The sequence below is a fragment of the Dendrobates tinctorius genome, unplaced genomic scaffold (genome assembly GCF_039654945.1).
Source record: "Dendrobates tinctorius isolate UK_male_01 unplaced genomic scaffold, ASM3965494v1 ptg000029l, whole genome shotgun sequence".
Taxonomy (NCBI): Eukaryota; Metazoa; Chordata; class Amphibia; order Anura; family Dendrobatidae; genus Dendrobates; species Dendrobates tinctorius.
This window is the reverse complement of record NW_027361697.1, coordinates 55,538,538-55,560,124: the sequence shown is the minus strand read 5'-3', so window position 1 is coordinate 55,560,124 and position 21,587 is coordinate 55,538,538. Positions and strand designations below refer to the sequence as shown.

Below are 21,587 nucleotides of genomic sequence, written 5' to 3'. Positions count from 1 at the left end.
GCTACCCCTGGAGAAAGACGTCATCCACCAGGGCCCGATCCGCCACCCGAATCCAACAAAACTCCACCTCTCGGCTTGGATCCTGAAAGGGACATCCTGAAGGCAAAAGGCTTGTCCGATCAGGTCATATCTACCCTACAGGCCAGCAGGAAACCGGTTACATCCGCAATTTACCAGAAAATATGGAAGAGATTCTGTCTGGACAGTGGCAGGTCCGACCTCGTGGCAGGTACCCCTGACCTCCCTAGTGTCCTAGACTTCCTACAGTCGGGGTATAATAAAGGCTTTAAGCCCAGCACTTTAAAGGTCCAGATTTCGGCCTTGAGCTCCTTCTTTGATTACCCTTTAGCTTCTCATGTTTGGGTAGTAAGATTCATAAGGGCCACGCAATGTCTTCGCCCCAGGATTAGACAGCTCACCCCGCCTTGGGACCTTAGCCTGGTCCTCAGATCCCTATGTAGGGATCCCTACGTCTCCAGTGAAGAGATGACCATCTCCGCTCTCACTCGCAAAACGGCCTTCCTCGTAGCCATTACCACGGCCAAGAGAATAGGGGAAGTCCAGGCCCTGTCCACCAAAGATCCATATCTCCAGATTAGAGAAGATCCTATAATCTTGAGATTAGATCCGGCATTTATCCCAAAGGTAGCCTCTTACCAAAATATAAACCAAGAGATAGTGTTACCATCCTTTAGTGACAATCCCCGTAACGAAAAAGAACAGCGTCTCCACTCACTGGATGTGAGACATGCAGTTATAGACTGTCTAGAGCATGGTTCCCCTACTCCTGTCCTGAAGGCCCACCAACAGATCATGTTTTCAGGATTTCCTTAGTATTGCTCAGGTGATAATTGCATCATCTGTGCAATACAAAGGAAATCCTGAAAACATGATCTGTTGGTGGGCCTTGAGGACTGGAGTTGGGGAACCCTGATCTAGGGGCCACCAACAGTAGGTGTATTGACCCAAATCTGTTCATCCTTTTAGGGGGTAAGAACAAGGGGAGAAAAGCCTCTAAGGCATCCATCGCAAGATGGATTACTTCAGTAATCTCAGACGCCTACCGATCGGAAGGCGCAAACCTGCCAGATACTTTAAAGGCCCACTCTACAAGGGCAGTATCGGCCTCTTGGGCCGAGCGAGCGGACGCCTCGGTTGATCAAATCTGTAGAGCAGCAACCTGGGCCAGTTTTAATACATTCTGCAAGCACTACAAGCTTGATGTGCTATCTGGTCAACAGACTGCATTTGGGAGAAAAGTTCTCCAGGCGGTAATCCCACCCTGAGCAGGTGCTTTGGTACTCTCCATGGTGCTGTCAGGTGGACGTCCTGGAAAATAGGTATTAGACCTACCGGTAATGATGTTTCCAGGAGTCCATCCTGACAGCACGGGTAGTTCCCTCCCTGTTCATGTTATGTCATATGCTGTAATATGATTGTATCATTAAATTGTTATTGCATTATCCACGCTATGGTACTTGTTAAATCACTGAGGGAAATGGGGTGGGACGGGACCTTTTTAACCTCTCGTGTGCTTTCCTGTCCCTGTAAGGAGGAGGAGGACGTCCTCCATGGTGCTGTCAGGATGGACTCCTGGAAACATCATTACCGGTAGGTCTAATACCTATTTTTCAGTTTTGTGTTAATGATATGCTCGTGCTCTGGGGTCGGCCTGTAGGTTACTGTGCACAATCCTGCTGACACGTTCCCTTTAAAGCCCCGATTCAGGCTACAATTCTGTTGTAAATTACTTTGAAAAGTTGGAAAATTTTGGGTGGGGATAGGGGGGAAAACAAGCAGTTAGGAAGGTGCATTTAAGGCCACGTACACACTATCGCTATTTGGGTTTACCTCAGTATTTGGTCGGTATTTTACCTCAGTATTTGTGAGCCAAAACCAGGAGAGGCACAATTAGAGGAAAAGTATAATAGAGACACGTCAGCACTTCTGTATTTATCACCCACTCCTGGTTTTGGCTTACAGATACTGAGGTAAATTACTGAACGTGGCCTGACTATTTGGCCCCCCACCATGATGGACCGCGTGGCTGGACTTAGATTGAGCTGTCATTCTGTACTGACGAGTCCCTTTATGAGGTGAGCGCCTCTTCATGACTCAGGAACGTCTGACTCCATCACGCCACTTGTTAGGACCGGCGAGAAAATGTATGTTTTTGATGAATTTGAGCCAAAGAGTCTGGCATAAAAAAATAACTTAGTTAACACCCCTATCACAGCTTCTCAAAATGCTAATTTTCTGCCTAAACTTTGCAGCTAAACACCTGCCAAGTGTTTTTGTGACAGTTAAAGCCAGTTTACCCCTGAGCCTGTTTTCACCATCATGATGAGGCCAATTTTTACAATTCTGACCACTGTCACTTTAAGGTAACAACTCTAGAACGCTTCAACGTATCCCACTGATCCTGATTTTTTTTCTGTGACCTATTGTACTTCATGGTAGTGATAACATTTGTTCGATATGACTTGAGTTTATTTCTGAAAATATCAGAAATTTGGTGAAAATTTTAAAATTTTCAAACTGAATTTTTTATGGCCTTAACCACTTAACGACCGCCGATACGCCTTTTAACGGCTGTAATTAAGGGTACTTAAACCACAGCGCAGTGAATTCACGGCGCTGTGGAGTAAGTAAATAGCGCCCCCCAGTGTCGGATTTTCTTTGGGGTCTCGGCTGCAGGGGGCTAGACGAGACCCCAGAGAACATGAATCGGGTCGGTTTTTACCAACCCCGCTTTTGCTATCGCCGTTATTAACCCTATAACGGCAATCGCAAAAAAAAAAGCCGTGATTTTGCATTTAAATTCTCTTTCCTCTGATGTGATCGCACATCAGAGGAGAGAGAAATAGGGTCCCCTCCCGGTGGTCCTGTGTCCCGCCGGCGTCCTCCGGTGGGCGCCGCCATCTTGGATCCGGAGAAAATGGCGGGCGCATGCGCAGTGCGCCCGCTGGGAATCTGCAGGCTCCGGCTGGCAGATTCCATTCATTCATTTTGATTACTATGATAAACTATCATAGTGATAAAAATAAAAAAAAATAGTAATTAACCCCCCCATTTATCACCCCCTTAGTTAGGCAAACATAATAAAATAAAGAAAATATTTTTTTTTTTTACATTTTTCCATTAGGGTTAGGGCAAATTAGGATTAGGGTTAGGGTTGGGATTAGGGTAAGGGGTGTGTTGGGGTTAGGGTTGGAGCAATAATTGAGGGGTTTCCACTATTTACCAACTTTGGAGGTCTAAAAATTGGGGGCTAAAAAAATCACTTTTGTGGAAATAAAAAAGACTTTTTATTTTCACGCCCGGGCGTTATAAACTTCTGTGAAGCACTTGGGGATTCAAAGTGCTCACCACACATCTAGATAAGCTCCTTGGGGGGGGGGGGGTCTAGTTTTCAAAATGGGGTCACTTGTGGGGGTTTCTACTGTTTAGGTACATCATGGGCTCTGCAAAAGTACATGACGCCCGCAGACCATTCCATCAAAGTCTGCATTCCAAAATGGCACTCCTTCCCTTCCGAGCTCTCCCAAGCGCCCAAACAGTGGTTCCCCCCCCCGCATATGGGGTATCAGCGTACTCAGGACAAATTGCACAACAACTTTTGTGGTCCAATTTCTCCTGTTGCCCTTAAAAAATTAAAAAATAGAGGGCTAAAAAATCATTTTTGAGGAAAAAAATTATTTTTTATTTTCACGGGTCTGCTGTTGTGAGTTCATTTTTCCCTTCATCATTGAGGTCTGATGAACTCCCTCCTCTGGTGAAGGAAGGTAGTGAGGCTGATTACCAAACACCTGGGCAGCTAGATGATAACTGGGTGGCTGGAATTGAGGACTGGATATAAGGCTGCCAACGCCCTTCTTCCTGGCTGGTGATTTTCCTGCTGGATTCTTGGAGACCAGTCTGATTCCTGCATCTCAAAGCTAAGTTTTTCTGCTCTGCCTTGTACTCTTCAGTTTTGTTTTTGTTTTGCCTTGTTTTTTTGGGAGTTCTGCCATCCCCGGCCGGGGGTGAGCTGAATTCCATTTTTGTCTCTGATCTGTTGATCTTTTGCTCTGTCTTCAGAATATACCTGAGTGCTGATATAGTCTTTTGAAGCCTAGCGACTTCAGGGCCTGTTTTTCCTATCAGTCGGTTGGCTCATTTTGATAGGGTTTTTGCGGATGGCAGACAGCATCTTTCCTATCCTGTCCTATGTAGTTAGCTTGGGCCCCATCATTTGCTCAACCTATCTTTCTATCTGTGTTAGTGTTTTCATCTTGCTTCAACGTCATTATATGTTGGGGGCTGCCTATTGCTTTGGGGTCTGCTCTGGGGCAGTTTAGTTTTTTCCCCTTTCTGTCTTTAGGCTATGTAGTTCTCCGGCTGTGATCGAGGGGTCTAGGGCACCGTAGGAACCCCCCACGGCTACTGCTAGTTGTTGTGGATAGGTTCAGGGGTCTGCAATCCGATAGCTGCCAACATCTCTGGTTTTTCTGGACTTAGCTGGTATTTTGTTTTTTCCTCCTTCGGTGACTCATCATAACAGTCTGCGTTATAAACTTCTGTGAAGCACTTGGGGGGTTCAAAGTGCTCACCACATATCTAGATAAGCTCCTTCGAGGGTCTAGTTTCAAAGATGGGATCACTTTTGGGGGGTTTATACAGTTTAGTCACATCAGGGGCTCTGCAAACGCAACATGACGCCCGCAGACCATTCCATCAAAGTCTGCACTCCAAAATAGCGCTCCTTCCCTTCTAAGCTCTCCCATGCACCCAAACAGTGCAGCGTACTCAAGACAAATTGCACAAAAACTTTTGTGGTCCAATTTCTCCTGTTACCCTCGTGAAAATAAAAAATAGCGGGCTAAAAAAATCATTTTTGAGGAAAAAAAATTATTTTTAATTTTCACGGCTCTACGTTATAAACTTCTGTGAAGCACTTGAAGGTTCAAAGTGCTCACCACACATCTAGATAAGTTCTTTAAGGGGTCTAGTTTCCAAAATGGGGTCACTTGTTGGGGGTTTCCACTGTTTAGGAACATCAGGAGCTCTCCAAACGCAACATGGCATCCGATCTCAATTCCAGCCAATTCTGTGTTGAAAGAGTCAAACGGGCTCTGCTGTGCGCTGAAAAAGTGGTTTACCCCCACATATGAGGTATCAGCGTATTCAGGAAAAAATGGAAAACAAATTTTGTGGTTCATTTTCTCTTTTAACACTTGTGAAAATAAAAAAAATTGGTTCCGAAGTAAATTTTTTGCAAAAAAAGTTAAATATTAATTTCTTCCTTCCACATTGCTTTAGTTCCTGTGAAGCAAGTAAAGGGTTAATAAACTTCTTGAATGTGGTTTTGAGCACCTTGAGGGGTCTAGTTTTTAGAACGGTGTCACTTTTGGCTATTTTCTGTCATGTACACCCCTCAAAATGACTTTAAATATGATGTGGTCCCTAAAAAAAAAATGGTTTTGTAAATTTTGTTGTAAAAATGAAAAATCGCTGGTCAACTTTTAACCCTTATAACTTCCTAACAAAAGAAAATTTTGCTTCCATTATTGTGCTGATGTAAAGTAGACATGTGGGAAATGTTATTAATTAAGAAATTTTTGTGACACATCTCTCTGATTTAAGGGCATAAAAATTTAAAGTTTTAAAATTGCAAAATTTTCAAAATTTTCGCCATATTTTCGTTCTTTTCATAAATAAACACAAGACTTATCGAATAAATTTTACCACTAACATGAAGTACAGTATGTCACGAAAAAACAGTCTCAGAATCAGAGGGATCCATTAAAGCATTCCAGAGTTATAACCTCATAAAGTGACAGTGGTCAGAATTGTAAAAATTGGCCTGGTCATTAAGCTGCAAACTGGCTCTGTCACTAAGGGGTTATTCAGAAAGTGGTGTCACACAAATTAGTTAATAAGTAACATTTCCCACATGTCTACTTTATGTCAACACAATTTTTGAAGCATCATTTTTTTTGGTTCAGACATTAGAAGGGATAAAAGTTGAAGAGCAATTTCTAATTTTTCCACCAAAATTTATAAAACTCTTTTTGTTAGGGACCACCTCACATTTGCAGTGACTTTGGGGGCTCTATGTGACAGAAAATACCTGAAAGTGCCACCATTCTAAAAAATGCACTTGTCAAGGTGTTCAACACCTCATTCAAGAAGGTTAGTAGGCCAGGCTCACATTGCTTTAACACAGCCCGTTCAACGCATAGCATTGATGGGCTGCATTAACGCTATAGCATAAGCATGAATGACGGCACATCGCGAACGGTAACATGAGAAAATGAACCATACAATTTGTTGTGCAATTTTTCCTGAGTACGCCAATATCCCATATGTGGTGGAACACTACTGTTTTGGGCGCATGGCGGGGTTTGGAGGGGAAGGAGTCACAATTGAATTCTGGAGCGCTATTTTGGCCGGAATTAATTGTGGACACTGTCACATTTGCAGAGCCCCTGAGATGCCAAAACAGCAGAAACCCCCTCAAGTGACCCCTTTTTTTTTTTGAAACTACACCTTTTTAGAAATTCATCTACTGGTGTAGTGAGCATTTTTAACCCTTAAGTGATTCACAGAATTGTATAAGCTTGTGCTGTGTCAACAGAAAATTACCATTTTGTCGCTAAAATGTTACTTTGGCTCCAAGTTTTCAATAGCTATAATAGGAGAAAATGGGCCACAAAATTTCTCCTGAGCACACCACTACCTCGTGTGATTGAAAACTACTTTTGAGGCACAGGGCAAAGTTCACAAGGTAAGGAGCTCCATATTGCAGGGCAGATTTTGCTGGATTGGTTTGAGCGTGCCATGTTACATTGGCAGAGCCCCTGAGGTGGTAGAAGAGCAGAACCCCTCCCTGAAGTGACCCCATTTTGGCAATTATACCCCTTTGGGAATTTATATACAAGTGTCGTGAAGATTTTGACTCCATGGCAAATCTGCCAGTGTAGTGCCCTGTGTGTTGTATTACCTATACATTGTGCCCAGCTTGGGATTCTGGAGACATGCACCTGTAAATTAAGCAGGTGTGTTTTTTGCAGAATGAGGCCATTTTTATTGGTACTATTTACGGTCATACAACATTATTTTTTTTTTTAAATCATTTTTTATTCCGATTTTTGGGAGGTGGAATGAGTAAAAATCAGCAATTGAAAAATAAGTTTTTGCTTTTTTTGCCGTTCACTATGCGGTAATATTGATAAGGCAGTTTTATTCTTCAAGTCAATGTGGATATCAATACCACATTTATATAATTTTAGGTTTTGCTGCTTGTACACAATAAAAGAATAGTTTTTTGTCACTTGTTTAATATATTTTTTATGGTGTTCACGGTTGTTCCGGACACAGCAATACCAAATTTATGCACTTTATTAATTAAATATATGTATTTATTGGATTTACTTTTTTACCTTGCCCCAGGATGGGACATCAAATTTCCCTGTCCTGATCGCTGATCTAATACTCTGCGATGCTCTTGCATTGCAGACAGGGAGGAGGCATCTCGGCTCAGGCTCTGAGCAGGAGCTTACAGGATACCGTCCCTGGGTGACCCTGTGGCCATTTTTCCTCCCAGGGTCACCATGGAGAGCAATCAGAGCAGAGAGGGCGCTTCCTTTCTCTGCTGTTTTGTTCCTGATGTTACCTTTTGGCTTTGACCCGGCTTGCAGACCCTTCCTGCCTCTGGTTCGCTCCTCTGGGAGGAAGTCCTTTTCATAGAAACAATTGAGTAGGCCCGTTGTAAGACCAGATCCCTGTACAGGAGTTAAAAGGTGAAGGTTGACGTTCCTCTGGAATCTGCCGGACGGAGTGGCTTGTACCATGTCTTTTCACACTAACCTTTTTGAGCCTGTGACCTCTGACAGATATCCCATAATGCAGCGCTGATTTAGGGGCTGCCGTCACCTCACTGATTTCCCCTGCACAGTGGCGCCCTCACAACCCTTCGTGCAGGCCACTGCGGCAGTAAATGGGGCCGCGCTGCTGTTTTTGGAAATGGTTATGAATGAATGCTTAGAAGGAAACATGGCGCTAAATCAGAGCTGCCCTCCCTTCCATCCCGGAATTGATTGATGCCCATCTATTAGAAAGTGGTATGTTGACCCTTTTCTAAAATTGGAATGACCCAAGTTTTGCAGGAAGTTACATCCTCTGACCCTGAGGATGAGAAATGTTGTTCTAGAAAATCTGAGCTTTGATGATGGACATTTTGGTTATCATTTTGCTTCCTAGAAACAAATTTCAAGCCCTAACTGGCTAGGAAAATGTATTTTTGGAGATTTATGACCACTGGCGCATTGTATGAATAGTGTGCCAGTTGTTACCCCTGTGAAGCCTTCAACAGATTCATTACCCAGGTACAAGCTCTATTGGTGTCTCTGCTGTTGGCTTAACACAAAGCTAAAGCAAGGTGTGGCCACAACTTTAGACATCTTTGTGTATTTGGATAAAAAGTGCCCAGACGTCATACCCTTGTGTACACCATATGGAAATTCTCCAACATGACTGTGGGTGACCGTCCTACCGAGATACCAGAATATCTGTCTTGTCGCGGCATCTCTGACATGTCCGCCTGTTCCAGGCACGCTCTGTGGAGCTCTTGTCCACGTGTCACTTTCTCCACTCTGCAGGTACAAGGCCACGTTTCATCAATGTCAAGTATGCAAAAAAGTCTTCAAAGGAAAATCTAGTCTGGAAATGCACTACAGGACACACTCCGGTAACTAAAAGCATATATTTTAATGCATCATGTAATAAAGTGTGATATGAAACCAGAGAGTAACAAAAGTCGCCATTGTTTAGTTTAACCCCTTCCTGACGTGTGATGTACATATACATAAAGTTAAAACAAAAAAGGGTTTGGTACAGTGTTGCCAGTTGAGAAAAAGAACTCTCTCAGTGGGAAAAACAAAATACCGTATTTTTCGGACTATAAGATGCACTTTTTTCCCCCAAAATTTTGGGGGGAAATGGGGGTGCATCTTATAGACGGAATATGCTTACAACTACTGTGGCAGCAGCAGGAGTCAGGCGATTCTGCGGCTCTCCCGGTCCAACGCTGCCGGGCAATGATAACACTCCCTTCCCAGGCAGGTTCGGCGGTGATGCACTGTGGTTTGGGAGCGCTCCACCGGCATTTTGTGAAAACCTGGAGACCCCGCACATCCATTGCTGTGATGTGGTGGCCTCCAGGAAAGTGGCCGTCTGGGGGGGCGGTGCCTGCTCAGATTGAGATCTCGGGAACGGGATCTCGTTGCCAAGATCTCAGTCTGCTGTGATGCAGTAGCCTCCAGGAAAATGTCTGCCAGGGGGCGGCACATGCTCTGATTGAGAACTCGGCAACGAGACCTTAATCTGAGCATGCACCGCCCCCGGCGGCCATTTTCCTGGAGGCCACCGCATTGCAGCAATGGATATGCGAGGCCTCCAAGCTTTCACAAGATGCCGGCGGAGCCCCCCGCACCACAGAGCACCACAACCGAACCTGCCGCAGCAGCCTGGGATGGGAATCATATCGCCGGACCACCGAACACCCCCTGTCACCCCGCTCCACCAGCACTGCTGATCCCCCCCCCCCGGGTAAGCTGAATTTGGACTGTAATACGGACCCTCATTTGACACATTAATTTTTTTTTCACCATTTTTCTTCTGAAAATTTGGGGTGCGTCTTATGGTCCGGTGCATCTTATAGTCTGAAAAATACGGTAATCTTGTTGTAGTTACCTTTCAATGGCTAACAAAAACAAACTAAATGCAAGCTTTCCAGATTCCTTAGGTCTCTTCCTCTGGCAGGGTATAAGGCAGAGTTCCATCATTTATTTTACTTTTGTTAACCTTGTAGTTATGATACCTTTTAATCGCTATCTAGTTTCTCCCACTGATAGCGTACATATACATCACACGTGTGGAGTTCGGCCTGCTCCGTACCATACTGGTTCCAGCTGTCCCTACTGAAGGTCCACGTCACTGCCATCTCGGTGACAACTATACTGCCCAGTATACAGGGAGGGGCTGCTCTGGCTTCATACATTATCCGGCCTCTGACTGAGCTGATGACAAATGGGTCCATGGTGGTCTGAAAATTGAAAAAAAAACACTCATCAGACTCCAGCCATTCCTCTGGTTGTTGCCTTTATTGATCACTGGTCTCCTAGTTTTGGCTAAGGCTGGAAGGCTATGGCTGTAACATTCTGTCCGAGCCTAGAGGGATCTTTAGGAGACTGATGGAGGAACAATGGGGTTTAGTAAGTGACTAGGTGATGGCTTTAAAACAATTAGGTACAGGAGGGGAGAACCCCATTTTGTAACCCTCACTAACAGGCAAGAAAGCATCAGGATCAAAATAAATAAGAGTATTACTAGTAGTAAGTAGTTAGAATCTGCCCCTGATCTGCTACTATCGCACTGCTTCTGATAATCACATGATGGCACCCCGGGCTGCCACCGCTAATAAGCAGAATAGGACATTTAAATTAAACAACAAATCACCCCAACATGTTTCACCACATGCACGGCGTCATCAGGGAAAGGGACTATAGCAGCAATTACTGTTTTATCAGCAGGAGGTTATCACTAAAGGACCAGTAAATCTGCTGCCAGGTAGTCCTCCATATTATTGAGCTCTGTATAACCCTGCCTTCCATTACTGAGTGGCAGCTTTCTGCCTATGCACAGTGTACACAGACAGCTGCCAATCAGTGTGTGGTAAAATAATGGTCATATCACTGGAATCAGGCTCTCTGCCCCTACATCATGCTGCTCTCATATGGGGCAGTAAAATCCTGGTGACAGATTCCCATTGTTTTAATAGTTCTTTTTTTATGGCATTGGGATATGTAAGTGTTGTAAAAAAAGAAATTCTTGTATAAAAGTGTTTGCCCTTGTTATAGACCCAGCATACTCTAACAAGCCATATGGGTTCTCCAAGCTTAGGTGAATCCAATATTACTTATCTTTGGGTTCAGATTTCATAAAATGAAGATTTCCGAGGTGAGAGTGACTATTTTTTTCATCCACAGGGGAGAAGCCATACAAATGTCAGATTTGTAACCAATCATTTCGCATTAAGAAGACTCTGACTAAACATTTAGTCATCCATTCGGACGCCCGTCCCTTCAACTGCCAGCACTGCACCGCAACCTTCAAAAGGAAGGACAAGCTCAAGTACCACATTGACCATGTTCATGGCTCCAAGGCGGCGGAGGAGGAAGGTGCTGGAAGAGAGGACACCAAGGCCTACCCCGCTGCTCCTCACAGCTCAGATGCTGCAGACATTTGTGTCCCAATCACACTGGTAACGGTGGAAATGGGGGACCATGAGGCCGAGCTGGAGACGCAGCCTGGTTCTTCTGTGCTGTCCCCGCCAAATGACTACCAGCGGCCTCCGGAATTGGCTTTCTTGGAAAAATACACTCTTAATCCTCAGCCTGCAACTATTTTACACCCTGTGAGACCAGAGCAAATCATGGAAACCAGAGAACACTCGTATTTGGGGACATTGTTTGGGATGGACCCTCAGCCAACTGTGCAAGCTGTGTCCAGCACTGAGCAGCACTGATATTGGGGAGACACCCCACATTCATCAATCAGAAAGCGGCGGCTGCACTACAGGGGTTAAAGGCAGGCACCACCCTTGGGATGCACTTGTAGCTCCATTTTTTTTTTTCCAGGTTTATTGAAGTAGTTCTTACACTGCTGTATTTTCTGTACAATATGTGAAGGTTTGTGGTTGGGAGTCCAGAATGTGCTGCAACAAGTTGCTATGGTATTTACAAGGTATTGGGTAGCACAGTGACAAGTAGTAAGGCCGGGGGTCCCCACAGCGTGAGGGATCCTTCATTGGGACAATTCCATTCTAATGAACTGGACCCAATAGATGCCAGACGGATCCGAAGGATGCAAAGCGGACCGTATTGATATTTAGTGGGGTCAGTCATTTTACCAACGCTCTGCAGAAATCCCGCACTATTTCCTCTGGTCAAATGATTGATTCTGTCTCGGAGCATATGTGATCCTGCCCCAAAGTGTTCCCAATACCCCAATTAATTTATAGTATGAAGATTAAACCCACTCCCTGATGCCAAAGATTAAGGGTACATTCACACACAGCGGTTTTATTTCTCTGCTGGCAGGAAAAACACCGCGTGAAATATGCATGGTGTTGCAGCATTTTTACTCGTGTTTTGCCATTCATTAGAAAAACGCTGGAGGAAATGACATGCTGCAGAATAAAACCCCCTCAAAAAAGTTAATGAGCTCAAAAAAAAAAATGCAATTTAAAGAAACAAGTATTGTGCATGAGATTTTTTTTAAATTGTATCTGGTACGGTAAATGCAGCATTTTTTTTCACAGGGAAACGAATAAACGTGGTTTGGTACCATGTTTGGCTACTTTCATATTAGCGTCTCTGTGCTCTGCGCATCGTGCGCAAGTAGAAACGCATGCAAAAACATCATGCATTTTTGCATGCGTTTTGCGTTTATGCTCATTTGTTCTCTAGGTGTCACACCAGTGTCTACACATGTTTACTCGTAAAATGTATGCGTACGCAAACGCAGGCGTATGCATGTCCATGCGCAAGCCTGCGTTCCCATAGACTGTAATGCGTTGTTACGATGCATTCCGTGCGCAAGTGAACGCATGCGTTTTTTTGACGCCTTTGGACGGACCCAAAAATGCAACATGTTGCGTCTAGACGCACACCTTGAAAAAACGCATGAGCACAAAACAGACGAACACATGCAAACGCAAGACCATGCGTATGCCATGTTAAACATAGGTACGCATGCGCACGATGCTCTGTGCGAAAAGAACGCTAATGTGAAACCAGCCTTAGCCAGTAGAAAAAAAGATATAGAGTGCTCTCAGTGGGAGAAACAAAATAGGAATCTTGTGGGTATGATGCCTTTTAATGGCTAGCAAAATATAGTGACTGATGTTACAAAGCAAGCTTTCAGGACAGCTTACATCTCCTCATCAGGCTGATATAACAAAATATTTGAAGAAACCTAATTATATACAGTAAAGAGCACAGGCATGGTGTGATACATGGACATTTCAATAAACAAACACTGAGCATCCTTAATTAGGTAAGATTAGATAAGTGGTGTGAAAGTTTTGTGGACCCCATATGCATGTGAGATCAAAGGGCTGGTGGAGCCTTCATTGTTTTTGGAGGAAATAGCTCAGATTTGGTAGTGGGCCCATAATAATAATAATCTTTATATAGCGCCAACATATTCCGCAGCGCTTTACAGTTGAACAGTTTCAAACACAACAGTCATAAGTAATAACGTTAACAATACAATAATTAAAGCGAAATAAGACGACCCTCGTGGGAGCTTACAGTCTACAATGAGTTGGGGGCGATACAAAGCACAGGTTTGTATTTACAATGATGTATTTACAATGATGGTCCAGCCATCTTCAGGGGGTGGGGAATAGATGGAGATAGTGAATGGGCTACACACACAAGCATAAAATGACTTTGATTACTGAATGTGATAGGCCGCTCTGAACAAATGTGTTTTGAGCGAGCGCCTAAAACTATGCAAATTGTGGATGGTCCTAATATCTTGGGGTAGAGCATTCCAGAGAATTGGCGCAGCACGGGAGAAGTCTTGGAGTCGGGAGTGGGAGGTACGGATTAGGGCAGAGGTTAGTCGAAAGTCATTTGCAGAGCGCAGTGGTCGGTTAGGCCGATAGACAGAAATGAGGGAGGAGATGTAGGGGGGTGCCGCACTGTGGAGAGCTTTGTGGGTGAGAACAAGTACTTGGAATTGTATCCTGTAATGAATGGGCAGCCAATGTAAGGACTGGAGAAGAGCGGCCTATAAATCCTCCTGACAAATTGAGTCCTGTGTGAACAGAATCAAAGATGGACAATCCACATAGACAATATGAACGTTGTCATTTTGAAAGGCAATTTCTTTTTTTTTTTAATCAGATAGTTTTTATTAAAAGTTTTAGAAATGACAGGCATGTACAACTTACAACATGTTGTCAAACATTCCCTTCCCCCATAACACCCCCCTCCCTTTGTCCGATGGCATATGAACTGGTGCATAGCGAATAAACCCAATTCCATCACACAACCATATCATAGGAGAAATGACGATAAGCAACCGACAGGAGACCACCTTCAGGGCCCACCCATTAATCCAGGAGCTTTGAGGCAGCGAGGCCGGGAACCTTCAACCATTCCTCCCAAATTTTCCCAAAAATATGCGGCACACCCCTCCTGAGGTACACAGATTTTTCCCTATATAATATTTGGTTCAACCTATTAATGTATTCTTTTCTTGAGGGGATTTTAGCAGAAATCCAATAATAAGCTATCAGCTTTCGGGCCACAAATAGCATTCTGGCTACAGCAATTTTAAGGTATTGATCCCCTCCCACCTCATCAACATAACCCAAAACACAAACCTTGGGGTCCCTGGGAATATCCTGTCCCGTGACCAAGTGTATCAGGCTAAGGACCACGATCCAGAATATTTGCAGGCAAGAGCATGTCCACATCATATGTAAAATGTCCGCATTATCCATCGTGCACCTGGGACACCTCAAATCCAACCGCAGCCCTCTACTGAACAACCATTCGGGAGACCTGTATGTCCTATAGAGCAGGGTTTCCCAACTCCAGTCCTCAAGGCACACCAACAGATCATGTTTTCAGGATTTCCTTAGTATTGCTCAGGTGATAATTGCTTCACCTGTGCAATACAAAGGAAATCCTGAAAACATGATCTGTTGGTGTGCCTTGAGGACTGGAGTTGGGAAACCCTGCTATAGAGGACATATAGCTGAGACAGGCGGCCAGGCTCATTAAGAGATAATCTGGGAATCATCTGTAGAATCGAGTCCCACTGTTCCGCTGATATCGAACCCAGCTGTTGTTCCCACTTTGTCAGTGCACCAATAGGATGCCTTGACAGGACCTGTCCAAGTAAGCCACCATACACCATCGAAATCAGACCCCTGGTGGACCCCTGCATACCAAGCCTATGGACAATGACGTCGTGGTGTACGGATAAGTCAACTTTTTTACTCTGCACCATATACGCGTGACGCAGCTGCAAATATTGATAAAACAGAGCGTTGGAGGGGAAATTCCCGTCCCAATTGCTCAAAAGTCTTAAAGACCCCTCCCTCCACCAGCTGCGACACCCACCACATGCCAATCCGCCTCCAGTGAGCAAAGCCTCTGAGCGTTTTCATACATGGCAAATGCTGATTGTCCCATATGGGGGAGTACTTTGTAAGACCGCGTATTCCTCTCAGCTGTCTCAGCTTATCCCATACCCTAACCATTAGAAGCACCGTAGGAAACCTGAGTGCAAGGGATCGAAATCTACCCGACTCCAGACTCGACACCAGTGATCCTCGCCCCACTAGAAATTGAAGGATCTTCCGACCTCCCACCAGATCCGCCAACTCACCCTCCATTCCTTCCGCTACATGCTGGCATTGGGAAGACAGAAAATAAAGCCATGGGTTAGGCAACGTAAGTCCCCCCTCTTCTTTAGGTTTTTGCAAGTGTTCAAGTTTAATTCTCGCGCCTTGTTTCAGCCAGATGAGCTCTCTAAAAATCATATTAATTTTATGAAACCTGTTCTGGGGAAGCCAGACAGGGGAGTTATGAAGGACATATAATAGTTGCGGCATAACTACCATCTTCAACAGATTCACTCTTCCCACAATAGAGAGGTGTAACTTTGCCCAGGCCTTAACCTTCTGTTTGATCCTGTCCAACAGCGGAACAAGATTTAGGCTCTCATAGTCTGTCAGCTTATTGGATATTCTTATGCCCAAATATTGGAGGGACGTTGCAACCGGCACACCTACCACACTGCAGGAGCTTGAGTCCAGTGGGAGGAGCGCAGACTTCTCCCAGTTAATAACCAGACCCGAGACCTCCCCAAACGCCCCAAGAAGTGCCATCGTGTTTTGTAATGATCTGTTCGCGTCCGCTAAAAATAACAACAGGTCATCCGCATATAATGCTACCTTCTCCTCATGCTCCCCATACCGGAATCCCTCTATGCCAGCATCCGATCTTATCCTCAAGGCCAATGGCTCCACCGCGAGAGAAAACAGCAGCGGGGATAAAGGGCATCCCTGCCTTGTTCCTCTATGAAGTGAAAAAGGGTCAGACAACTGACTATTAGCCCTCAGCCGGGCACTCGGCTCCGAGTACAAGAGCTTGACCCAGCCAATAAAACCCGGGCCAAAGCCCATACAGTGAAGCGTCGCCCATAAATAGTCCCACTCCACACTATCAAATGCCTTAGCGGCGTCTAGGAACAGAACCACCCTCTTCCCGGCATTGTCAGCCCCCACCTGCATATTCAGGTACAATCTCCTAATATTCTTAGCCGTCGATTTGTTGGGCATAAACCCCGTCTGATCGGGGTGTATTAACACAGCTACTACCTTTGAGAGTCGAATGGCCAGGACCTTCGCTAAAAGTTTAATGTCTAGCGTCAACAGGGAGATGGGCCTATACGACGCGGGCAGAGTTGGATCCTTATCCTTCTTCAACAGCACGGCAATGACAGCTTCTCGCATAGACGGTGGGAGAACACCCCGTTCCAAACTATCATTAAACACTGTCAATAGAGCAGGGAGCAACACCGTTCTATACCGTTTGTACACCTCAGCTGGCAACCCATCTACCCCAGGTGCCTTACCATTGGACATGGTTCCCAGAGCCTCCTCCAACTCGTCCAGACTTAGAGGTCTATCTAGAAAATGTCTGTCCTCAGGAGTCAGCCTTGGGAGATTGGCAGCCTCCAAAAAGGCAACAACATCCTCTGTCGGGGCCCTAGCATGCGAGGAGTATAAGTCAGCATAAAAAGTCTCCAGAATTTTTAAAATCCCCGGTGCGTCAGTGAGTAGTCGCCCATTCACATCCTGAAGACCCGCTATAGTCACAGACCCTCTCTGTGCCGATGTCACGACAGAAAGCAAGTGCCCCACACTTTCCCCACTCAAAATATTGAGTAGATTGAAACAGCCGTTTTTGCGCCGCCGCCTCTAATGTCTGTTTGGTCACCTTTGACTGCGCCTCCCCCAACCGCTTCCGAGTGGCAGGTGTGCTCTGTGTTGCAAGGGCCCTTTCCGCATCTTCCAGTTCCTTGAATACAAGTTGTGATTTTGCCCTGGAGGCGGTCTTTATTTTAGAAATCTCTCGTATGTACATTCCCCTCAAGTACGCCTTTAAGGCCTCCCAGACAATCCCACTAGAAGTCGAGCCTCTATTAAAACTAAGATATTCCTGCAACTCAGGGATAAAGCCGTTATTCTTATCAATTAGCTGCAGCCAAAACGGGTTGAGGCGCCAGAGAGGTCTATCACTCCTCCTGTTCCCGCCCCCCCCAAGCATGACTGAAACAGGCGAATGATCAGATACCGTTCGCGCCAGATATTTAACCTCTAAAGTTTTTCCCAGCATAAGATCATCACCTAGGGCCAGATCAATGCGAGACAGGGAGGAGTAGAGGAGAAGCACGAGAATTGATGGACACCAGGGTTACGGCATCTCCACAAGTCAGTCAAAGCTATCTCCCGCACGAGCACCCCAAATGGCGTAAGATTACCTCCTGGCCTCAAAGGTTCATGGCTACCCCTGTCCCAGTGTGAATCCAGAATATTATTAAAATCTCCTACCAACATATGCGGGACCCCCGGAAAATCTCTCAGAATGGTAAGAACTTTGTAGATAACTCTACTGCTATATGGCGGAGGTATATATATAGATATCAACACCAGTGGGGTAGAAAAGATTGTACAAGATAAAAGAACAAATTGCCCCTCTGTGTCCACCACCACCCGGTGACACTTAAATTGAGTCCTGGAGTGAATCAATATACTAACCCCCCTAGAGTATTGGGAATGAGTAGAGTGAAAGCCCGCCTGTACCCATCTCTTATCCAGGATTCCCAGCGTCTCCTGTGTGAGATGCGTCTCCTGCAAACAAACAACCGCCGGCTTCTGGTCCGCTATGAAGGAGAATATGGCCTGTCGTTTTACCGGCGACTTCAACCCCCTGATATTCCAACTAAGTATCTTAAAGTCAGCCATTATCATACCATAGCATATTGCCTACCATCTCCCCCCCGGCCGTACCATAGCCAATATTGAAATGTACAAGTATGCCAAAGGACATTTTGAACCTAGTCCCTCCCCCCTCCCCCCAAAGAACACCCTCCAACAATTCCTTGGGCTGAACCAAGGGTGCAACAAGTAAGGGTGCTGTCGAACCCTTCCACCCCATTCAGCAGGCGCTTCAGTTCCTTTTCACTACCCGCATTTTACAGGATATAACCCCACAGCACTTTGCATTTTTCTTTATCCGTATTCAGACCAAGGCCCCATAAGGACCATAAATTCTTAAAAAACAGCATATAACAGAATAATATAAGAATAAACAAAAATATATCTTCTTAAGCAGTCCATTGCCTCAGGACCGCAGACTTCGACCGCAAGGCTCCATAATAACTGAGCGAGCCAAGATACCATCAGCCACATTCCTGCTCCTTCCTCTCCTTCCTCAACTGTCGCTCGTTAAGGTCCAACCAGTCCACGGCTTCCCTGGGGTCCAGAAAAAAGTGGATTTTATTCCAGGCCTCAACACGCAGTTTAGCCGGGAAAAACATGGAGTACTTGACGCCACAGGCTCTCAGACGCTTCTTGATGTCTGTGAACTTCGCTCTCATCTTCTGAACTTCCGGCGAAAAGTCCGGGTAAAAGGAGACTCTGGATCCTTCTATTGTAAGGTCAGGGTGTTCTCTTAAGTATCTAAGAATAACGTCTCTATCCCTATAATGGAGGATTTTAGCCAACACAGGTCTTGGTGGATGACCAGGGGGGGGGGCCGAGCTGGGACTCTGTGTGCTCTTTCCACTGCATATAGGTGTGTTAGATTGTCCTCACCTACTTTTTCCTTAAGCCATGTTTCAATGAAAGTAGTAGGATTCTTTCCCTCACAGCGCTCTGGCATGCCCACAATACGAACATTGTTCCTTCTGGATCTATTTTCAAGGTCGTCAGTTTTAGCCCAGACAGCTGCCATGTCCTTCTTGAGCTCTGTACAATGCTGTCCTGAGTCAGAGGCCGAATTCTCCACAGCACCCATACGTTTTTCCAGCTGGCTTGTTCTGTCTCTAACACTGTGCAGTTCATGTCGCACAGTCTGCATGGACTCCTGCAGAAAGCCCAGTTGTGTCAGGACATGTGAGATCGCAGTCCCACAGTGCACCACTGCCAGCATTACATCTTTGTTGGTGGGCTCGTCTGGAACTTGTAATTGCAAGGCTGTGAGGTGCTGTTTATTTCTTTCCACCAGATCACTCCAGCTAGGCTCAGCTCCCTTCCCCCCCTGCACTCCGGCATGGGCAGCCTCCTCCTCCTCCCCCATTCCCGGGCTCATGTCCTCTGCCACATTCTCTTGGTCCATATCAGAGTCCTGGAGAGACTCCTGCTCTGCCTCGGCCGTGCGGGCAAAGCGCTGCAGCCTGGCCGCCACTGCCCTGTTCCTAGCCGCGCTGTCTTCTGCGGCCTCCTCTAAAGCGCGCGCTGCGGCGGCGCCGCCATCTTGGCTCCCCGCTCCGGCCTCTCCTGCCACCCTTCTCTGACCTCTTTTCCCCATATCCTGGGGTGAAGCAGCGATCTCCGGTGCCCCGCGGTGTCTACCGTCTCCGGTGCAGCCTCCAGGGGTTATAGCAGCCGTGCTGTGGGGATGGAACGGCTGAATTAAGCAAGTACATACGGGAGCTCAGCGGGCACACGTCCTCCTCACATGCCGCTCAGGCCACGCCCCCCCTGAAAGGCAATTTCAAATCACAGAAGCATCAGAGTCTGGGAATATAAATTCATTACAATCTTTGAATTGTTCATACCGGAAGCAGTCTCGAAAAGCTTGCTTTGTAACATCAGTCACTATATCACACCCACAAGATTCCTATTTTGTTTCTCCCACTGAGAGCACTCTCTATATCTTTTTTTTTTTTTTTTTTTTGGTTCACAGGGAAAAAACACAGTAAAAAGAAAAGCTGTGTGTGAACATACCCCAGTTGTAAACTAGATTGAAGTGTATCGTTTTAGGCCTAATAAATCGGTGTATCACTTATAAACGTTATAAAACCTTAAAACGGATTATTAAATGCAATAGATGTGACCAGGATACGTCTTCCTAACAAAGGCTGAACTGTACTTTTCAACATATGTACTTGACGATCTCAAGTGCTCTGTATTAGTCCTCAGAAACGGGCAAAAGAAAGCATTGGCCTGGAATAATCTGGTGATTTGCACCTAAAGCCTCCTGTGATAGAGTGGCTGGCTGAGCCCACGTTTATACCGGAAGCTTTAAGGGCCTTTTACACGGGGCGATTATTATGTAAAAATTCTCAATCATTGACCAGTGCAAATCATGATTGATCAGACCTTTAAAGGGTAGCTGCATTTTCCATCACATTTTTAGAATAAGCTATCGTGTGTACATGAGGAATAATGCTATATCTGGCCATTATAAGACATGCGTCCTGTGGTGTTTTTTTGGTTTCTTTTTTTACCGGTTTTGCCCACTGCAGGCTCCGTTTTTAGATTAACAATTGACTACGAGCTACACAGCACACTGAGCCAGGATTCCTGCTCTGTATTCCTTCGGTAGCCTATAGACAGAGGCAGCAGTAACATGGAGGAAATTATTGAGAAGGACTGAGCAGTGAAGATGTGAATCCAGCTCTAGGGTGGGCTAAAAGACTTGTTTGAAAGCTCAGCACAGTATTTTTGGGTCTCCCTTTGTGTTCTCACTCAGCTCCTCACTTTCCACCCTCCTTCCCTTTGCATAGAGCAGGGATGTCAAACTCAAATACACAGAGGGCCAAAATGAAAAGCTTGGACAAAGTCTGAGGCCAACGTTGATATTTATTAAAAAAAAAAAATGTCTACGATTGAGGAAGTTTTTCCTTATCAAGTATAACAATTAACTTTTTCATATGGAAACAAACGTAAAGAGGTTGTCTCACGAACAAAGTACATTTTAATTAATAGTTCTTAGAGTAAAATGTTATGTAAGAGCAGTAAAAAGCATATGGTCCAGTGGCCTAATTTAAATATGTAATAACATAATACAGATAAAGTATGATGCTAACAAAATGGCCCCCAAACGCAGTAAGATACTCCCCACAGTGAATTCCTCCACTGTACCCTCCGCATGCATTGTATGATGACCCTATGACATCCCCCTCAATTTCTCTGGCAAATAACGGTGACCCCATCACATTATTATTCTCCAATTCTAATTCCCATACAGCTCTCCACACAGTACAATGGCCATATATACTCCTCCATACAGTATAATGGCTACATATAGTCCTCCATACAGTACAATGGCCATATATACTCCTCCATACAGTATAATGGCTACATATAGTCCTCCATACAGTACAATGGCCACATATAGTCCTCCATACAGTACAATGGCCACATATAGTCCTCCATACAGTACAATGGCCACATATACTCCTCCATACAGTACAATGGTCACATATACTCCTCCATACAGTACAAT

The 21,587-nt window shown here is 45.2% G+C and overlaps 1 protein-coding gene across 1 annotated transcript in view; it reads left to right on the top strand.

The window, feature by feature from the left end:
• The window catches only part of ZBTB41 (zinc finger and BTB domain containing 41), a 41,668-nt gene extending 28,571 nt beyond the window's left edge, over positions 1–13,097 (top strand). The window contains exons 9-10 of the mRNA XM_073571721.1: positions 8,643–8,731; positions 11,031–13,097. Of these exons, the coding sequence (XP_073427822.1) occupies positions 8,643–8,731; positions 11,031–11,569 (628 nt within the window). The 3' untranslated portion in view covers positions 11,570–13,097. The remainder of the gene's footprint in view (positions 1–8,642; positions 8,732–11,030) is intronic.
• Positions 13,098–21,587: the final 8,490 nt, after the last annotated feature.